General features: G+C 52.4%; 2 protein-coding genes across 4 annotated transcripts in view; both read left to right on the top strand.

Moving 5' to 3' along the window:
* Positions 1 to 4238, top strand: part of LOC125028702 (histone-lysine N-methyltransferase 2D-like) — a 39583-nt gene extending 35345 nt beyond the window's left edge. The window contains exons 7-8 of the mRNA XM_047618178.1: positions 2791 to 3939; positions 4089 to 4238. Coding sequence (XP_047474134.1) covers positions 2791 to 3939; positions 4089 to 4238 — 1299 coding nt within the window. The remainder of the gene's footprint in view (positions 1 to 2790; positions 3940 to 4088) is intronic.
* The window catches only part of LOC125029293 (basic proline-rich protein-like), a 25138-nt gene continuing 21652 nt past the window's right edge, over positions 4015 to 7500 (top strand). For all 3 annotated transcript variants that reach the window (XM_047619195.1, XM_047619194.1, XM_047619193.1), the window contains exon 1: positions 4015 to 5850. In XM_047619195.1, coding sequence (XP_047475151.1) covers positions 4306 to 5850 — 1545 coding nt within the window. In that variant the 5' untranslated portion in view covers positions 4015 to 4305. The remainder of the gene's footprint in view (positions 5851 to 7500) is intronic.

Here is a 7500-nt window from a genome sequence, read left to right as displayed (position 1 = left end):
GATAAAAAGAAAAGAAATAAGGAGAGAGAGAGAGAGAGAGAGAGGGGGGGGGAGAGAGAGAGAGAGAGAGAGAGAGAGAGAGAGAGAGAGAGAGAGAGAGAGAGAGAGAGAGAGAGAGAGAGAGAGAGAGAGAGAGAGAGAGAGAGACAAGGGAGAGTACATACTAAAGAGAAGCGCTTCATAAGGATGGAGATGAGTATCGAGATCGAAAGAGAGAGAGAGAGGGAGATAGAGAGAGAGAGAGAGAGAGAGAGAGGGAGAGAGAGAGAGAGAGAGAGAGGAGAGAGAGAGAGAGAGAGAGAGAGAGAGAGAGAGAGAGAGAAGGGAGAGTACATACTAAAGAGAAGCGCTTCATAAGGATGGAGATGAGTATCGAGATCGAAAGAGAGAGAGAGAGGGAGATAGAGAGAGAGAGAGAGAGAGAGAGAGAGAGAGAGAGAGAGAGAGAGAGAGAGAGAGAGAGAGAGAGAGAGAGAGAGAGAGAGAAAGACCAAGCAACGATTCCAATCAGAAAAAGATGTAACAAAACAGAGAATAAGAACAGAGGGAATGAAACGAAAGGAAAAAGACGACAAACAAAAGGAACAGCCGAAATACGCAGCGGGATGAACGAGGGAAAGATTCGCGTTTGGAAGGGGACCCCAGACCCCACGCCCTCCCCCCACTTCCTGTGCCCTGCCCCCCCCCCACCCCCCCTTTTACGCCTCCTCCTTCGCCGACGCCTGCAGTGACTGGTGGCCACGCCCCTGCTCCCTCTCGTGCATCCTGGTATTTTCAATAGTATTGTTTGATTGCCGATGAAAGTGGTTTTGTGCCTTTTTGATTATTTATCTATATATTTATTAATATCTATTTTAACTTTTTGTCTTTTCCTCTCTCTCGCAATCACTTTCTCTCTCTTCCTCCCTCCCTCCCTCCTTCGCTCCCTCCCTCCCTCCCTCCCTTTCTCTCTCCCTATCTCTCTCTCTCTCTCTCTCTCTCTCTCTCTCTCTCTCTCTCTCTCTCTCTCTCTCTCTCTCTCTCTCTCTCTCGTTTACTCGCTCTCTCCCTCTCTCCCTCTCTCTTTTTCTCTTTCTTCTTCTTCCACATCCGCCCCCTCCCTCTCCCTCCTTCCAACCTCCCTTTTGCCTCCACTTTGATTACCGACCAAGTGATTACATGAAAAATTAAACAAATTGCAGTTACTGTACATCATTATCGTTATTACTATTTTCATCTCCATTTCGACCTACCGGTTGCAAGAAGCAGAATCAAGCAATTATTATAATTATCGTGCATTAGTCTCATTATCATCTCGTTATTTCGCCTTTTCGTCATCTCTCTCTTTCTCTTCGTGTGTCTTTCCTTTGTGATCCTTAAAGAGCATTTTTTTAGCTGTCCTTTTTATTGTAATTCTTATTCTTATTTTATCTTATTATTCTTATCCTTATTACCATCAGCACTACTGGTGAAAACGATAATGATGATAGTCATTTTTATAACAATACCAATGGCAACACAACAGCGAAAAGACAACAGATGAACCAGCACGAGCGCGTCTGAAATAGAGCACGACAACTTAACCTCTTGACCTTGACCCAGAACGACGCAGAAGAGATCAGCACACCTCTCCTTCCCTCAAACTAATCAATAGCGAAAAACTGAAAAAACAATGTCAAGAGTGCGCATTCGAAATACACATCCACTACGACATATATATGTACGAAAAAATTATCGACTTTAAGCGGGAAACAAAAGAGAAACAGACGCGCAAAAGGCTGACGAAGGTGGGCCGTGAACCACGCATGCGCAATAGACGGATCGATCGAGAGCAGGTAACGACGCCGCGCTACTTGACCTTTATTTGGAGGCGTTCTCTGTGACCTCGTCTCACCTGGTCACGTGATTATCTTGTTATGGTTTGGTATATGATGGATTATACATTACCTGAATTGTTTCCAGTACATATTAATTGGGTCTATTGATTTATTGTTTATCAGTATTATCATTATTTTTTTTTTCATTTTTTTTTACCATTCTTGTTATTATTGTCATCATTATTTTTGTTGTCATTGTTATTATTATCATTATTATTACAGTTGCTCTTGTTGTTGTCTTTTATCCTGATTATTATTATTTTTTTTTTTTTTGTATTATTATTATTGTCATTATTATTATCATCATTATTATTATCATCATTAATTGTTGACAGTGGTGTTTATATTGTTAATATTTTTATTACTAATATTATTGTTATTATTTTTATCATTATTATTATTATCATAATTATTATCACTATTATTATTATAACCATTATTGTTTTTATCATCAATAGTAGCAGTAGTAGTAGTAATTATTAATATGTTAAATTATCTACTTATTACCATTGTGTTTCGTAGCATTATTGTCATTATTTTTAGTATTACTGTGCTAATAAAATCCTTGTGTCATTGTAAACTCCCTTTATGATAGATTCCTTCTCTCAACGAATTCCTTCCTTTATTTACTTATTTGTTTATTCAGTTACATATTGATTAATTCTTTGATTTATTAATTTACTTCATTCACGGAGCACACGCAAAACAATCTTCGATCCGTTCACGTTGGAAAACATTCCTTTCGAGGTCCTCGACAAATGGACTTCGTATTTGCATTTGGGGGAGATATGAATGTTGGAGTTCTATGCATTTTTTCTTTCTTTTTTTACTGTTATTTTTTGGCTGGATCATCTCTGGTTATATCCCGGTCATTCTTCACTATGTCTTCGCTAACACCGTTTTTGTCACTCTCGCTCCCTTTGGCGGCCGTCAGAGCGGCGAGTCTTCCCCGTCATCGCCTTCTGACTCGCGGGCTTCGACTCCCCCGGGGTACCACAGCCCCACCGGGTACCAGACATCGGCGCCGTCCACGCCCGACGGCTCGCCCAAGCAACGCCGCAAGAAGTTCTTCCCCGCGAAGGCCGCCGCTACAGGAGCCCCGAAGGAGGCAGCTCTCAGGGCCAGGATGGCGGAGGTGACGATGGAGGTCGCCCAGCGGGGCAAGACGCCGTGGCCGCCGCGGCAGGAAGCCCCCAGCCAACGCGCGGTGCCGCCCTGGGCCGAGCCTGACGCACAGCCGCCGCCGCTGCCGTCGGCCGTGTACGCCACCATCGCGGCGCCGCCCTCGCGCCGCACCGCCACCAAGCCCGCGGGCCCCACGAGCACCGTGACGGAGCCGCAGCCGAAGCCCGTCCACTTCAACCGGCCGTCGCCCGGCGCCAGCCCCGTCGCTCCTCGGAAGTCCCTCTTCGGCACCAACCTGTCCCGCAGGGCGCTCTCGTCGGAGTCCCTCGCGCGCCCGCTGCCTTGGGCCGACCAGATGAGGTCCAGGACCGACTCGCCGTCCAGGGCGCCGCGCACGACACTGGCGACAGGCACCTCGCCCTCGGAGCCTCACAAGGGCCGCCGCTCAGAGTCCCTCGGCCAGCTGAATCAGAAAGCGTCCGACGCACCGGCGAGGGGCGTCGGCCCGAATACGAGCGAAGGGCGTGCCGCTGGCCCTACTCACCAGCCCGCCAGCGAGGGCACGGACGGGCAGGGTGCCAGTGCAGGTCAGGGCGTCGGGCAGCAAGGCGCACCCGCACAGACCTCCGGAGGCTCCGCTCGCACCACGGTCGTCAAACAGGAGGCCTCGCACTTCGAGCAGCACACCGTGACAATGGTCAGTGTCAAGAGCGAGGCGGAGAGCAAGTCCGTTGTCGCTGCCGGCGCCGCGGCTGCCGCGTCGGAGCCGGGATCCCCAACACCCTGGCGGAAGGCGAGGCCTGCGGCCGAACCGGCTGGCAAAGCAGCTCCTACGCAGCCACATCAGCAACAACAGCAGCAGCAGCAGCAGCAGCAGCAGCAGCAGCAGCAGCAGCAGCAGCAGCAGCAACAACAACAACTTAAGCAACAACAGAAACCACAACAGCAACAACAGAAACAACAACAGCAACAACAACAGCAACAACAACAACAGAAACAACAGCAGCAGCAGCAACAACAACATAAGCAACAACAGCAACAACAGCAACAACAACAGCAACAACAGCAACAGAAGCAACAGCAGCAGCAGCATCCGCCATGGCGCAGCGCGAAGGCAGAGGTGAGTGCAGCCTCAGACCGCGAAGGCCCACCGTCTGTGGCTCCGAAAGGGGCCGAGCCCCTTCAGCAGGCACCGTGGAGGAGGCCGTCGGTGCAGCAGGACAAGGAAAAGGAAGTCAGCGCTGCAGAGTCAGCTAAGTCAACCGCTGCCGCACCTGAGTCACTCTTGAGGAAAGGCTTGCCTCAGCAACCTCAGCCTGCTTCAATGCTCGCTACGCCCGCAGCTGCATCCAAGCTGCCTCCCCCAGCAACCGCTCCTGTTCTAGACCCTGCAGTCCCTGCAGTCAAGCCAGCAGCTCCCTCAGTTAGTGCAGCCAAGTCAGCAGCCCCTTCAGCTAGCGCAGTCAAGTCTGAAACGCCCGCTCCGGTTACGAGCAAAGGTGCAACGTCCATCCCTGAAGCCACTCCTTCCACGTCGACTTCCGCCGCAAGCAAACCAGCATCTCCCGCTCCTCCTGTCAACAAACCCGCCTCTCCCGTGCCTCCTGCCAACCTCCCTGCATCCCTTGCCCCTGCTGTCAGCAAACGCGCCTCTCCCGCACCTGCTGTCAACCAAGCAGCATCTGCTCCTGCCAGTCATCTCGCTACCCTTGCCCCTGCTGCCAGCAAGCCCGCCTCCCCTGCCGTGAAAGATCCGGCGGGCCCTTCTCTAGCGCCTCCCGCCGCAGCCAAGTCATCCTCACCTCAGCCTGGCCCAAGTGTCTCAAGGCCCTCCCCTTCGGCGGATTCGCGAGCGCCCGCGTCTGCCCGGAACGAGCCTGTTGGCAGTAAGGCAGGGACGCCGCCGCGTCCGCCGCCCCCCGCTCCCCTGGTGCTGCCTGAACTGTCTTCCGCCCGCTCACCCACGCCGCCACTGCCGCCCAAACAGACTGCAGCTGAGATCATCTCCGCACCGGCCCTGCCCCAGGCCCCTAAGCCCGCAGTCACCTCCGCCACACCGCCCATTTCGGCAGGTACGGCCGCTCCCACCCCGCTGAGACTCCCTTCACCCTCTGTGCCGTCAGCCCCAGAAAGATCAGTCGCTACCACATCAGCAGCCACCCCTCCTTCAGCGCCCTCGGCGACTGCGAGTGAGGCAAAGTCTGCAGCACCTCCGACTGCCCCCGAAGCCAAGAGCATGTCTGTCGTGGCCCCTCCGCCGCCTGCTACGGCGCCGCTGATCCCAGCGCCTCCGCCGGAGCCCGAGAGGAAAGTGAAAACCCCCGAGCCCCCGCCGGCGACCGCGAAGCCTTCCGAAGCCGGTCAGGAGGCACCCAGGCCGAGCAGGGCCCCCGACACGAGCGTCCCTCCTCAGCCGGAGTTCCCTCCCCCACCCCCCCTGGAGAAGGACGAGGCCCCAGGCGAGCCAGCGCTACCTCCTCCGCCGGGCTTCTTTCAGGAGGACAGGATAAAGCCGCCGACGTCCATCCTGCCCAGCATCCAGGACGAGGATGAGAGGGGCGAGGAGGCCGACGACCTTCCCTCTCCCGAGTACGTGCGCCAGTCCGTGAGCAATCGCATCATGGCCTTCGAGAGGCACTCCTCGCGGGACGAGGACTCTCCTCCGAGGGAACGCCCTGCAGCCTCCGGCCCCGTGCGCCCTGTCGCCCCCTGGGTCAAGAGGACCTCCTCCGGCCCCGTCCAGCAGGCAGGCTACTGGGACATGACCTCGCCCGAAGACCAGCCGGACGACGCGTGGCCCGACCCGCCGAGACCCCCCCACGAACCCGAAGCAACGAAAGCCCCGGCCAGACCAGTGGCGTCGACGAAGGTACAGAAGGAGGTGTCTAGAGGGGCGGTGGATCGCGAAGACCCCGCCTCGATCTTGCGCCTGTGTGTGCGTGTGCCGCGTCGATGTCTCGCTCGTGTGGTTCCTCTAACATGCAGTTGTCGTGTTATTTTGCATGAACGATCTAGCAGCCCACTCATGACGTCATAGCATAACCACCAAGGAACCCCCATCAATTACAAACTCATCTCTGCCAGTCTAAGCTTCCTGTGATCCTCATATGATAATCAGCATAGACAGTACATAGATAAGCTTACGCGTGTCATGTTTTAGATAAGGCACGTAGCATGTCCTGTAAAAGATTTCGTACGTATCGACATAACATATTTTCGACTTTTCTCGTGTGACTAATATAATTTTTTCTCTAATCTGCTTAGTTTATTTTTCTACATTCCATTTATGTGTTAGTGAACGTATACCTAAAGAATGGGAAATGTAACAGGTTGAAAAAGAAACTTAATTATCATCGTATGCAATATTTCCATACATATCTGCAGTTCCTCCTTTTCTAACTACTAACAGCCTTGATGAAATAGATGAATAAACATGTATTTTCCTCCGCAGGTAAGGTAAGTGTGGAGTAAGCTATCTATACCTATTTAAATTCCCCCCCTTGCAGCGTGAAAGAAGTGACGTTGGCAGTGGAAACGTGTTGGCAGTGTGGTGGGAAGAGACGTGTAATTTCTAAATCTAAATCTGTTTTTTTTTTTTTTTTACCTCACTAACTTACATCCCTACTTCTGTCGATGAATCTCCCCTCATGGCCGTGAACGTTTTCAACAAAGCTAGTTTTTCTGCTGACATTCCACATACGAGCGCGGGACATTTGGCACCGTGCCACCCCCTACCTCCCTCCCCCTCTCCCTACCCACTCACCCCCCGAACCTTTTCGTAAGTCAGGGCCACAACGAGAGGCATTTCTATTCAGTCCTTTTATAGAGGTTTAATGAGCTCTAATAAGCTCTAAAAGGGGGGGATGGGGGATGGAACTCTCTTTTGGCTACTCGATAACATTCCTTCATGACATACAATAGTTGCTTCTCTCTGCCTCTGCCCCCCCCCTCCCCTCTCTCTCTCTCTCTCTCTCTCTCTCTCTCTCTCTCTCTCTCTCTCTCTCTCTCTCTCTCTCTCTCTCTCTCTCTCTCTCTCTCTCTCTCTCTCTCTCTCTCTCTCTCTCTCTCTCTCTCTCTCTCTCTCTCTCTCTCTCTCTCTCTCTCTCTCTCTCTCTCTCTCTCTCTCTCTCTCTCTCTCTCTCTCTCTCTCTCTCTCTTTCTCTCTCTCTCTCTTTCCCTCTTTCTATCTCCTTTTTTTCTCCATCCCTCCCTCCCACCCCCTACCACTCTCCATTTCTCTCACTTCCTTCCCATCCCCTTTCTCCTTCTCTTTCTATTTTCTCCCTCCTTCCCTCTTTCCTCCCCGCCCTTTCTTCCTCCCTCCCTCCCACCCTTCCTTCCTCCCTCCCTGCCTCTCACGCTATGACCCACAGCCTAGCCAACACCCAAGAGAAAAAAAAAAAAAAAACGTTGTAAGCAGAGGTCATAGAGTGTTGAGAGGCAGGGAGAGGTGACACACACACACTCACGCTCCTGTCCCAGCCACCACATGCGAGGGGAGTGTGAGAGACGGGCCCGT

The sequence above is a fragment of the Penaeus chinensis genome, chromosome 9 (assembly GCF_019202785.1).
Source record: "Penaeus chinensis breed Huanghai No. 1 chromosome 9, ASM1920278v2, whole genome shotgun sequence".
In the NCBI taxonomy this organism is placed as follows: domain Eukaryota; kingdom Metazoa; phylum Arthropoda; class Malacostraca; order Decapoda; family Penaeidae; genus Penaeus; species Penaeus chinensis.
This window is presented reverse-complemented; position numbering and strand designations above follow the sequence as displayed.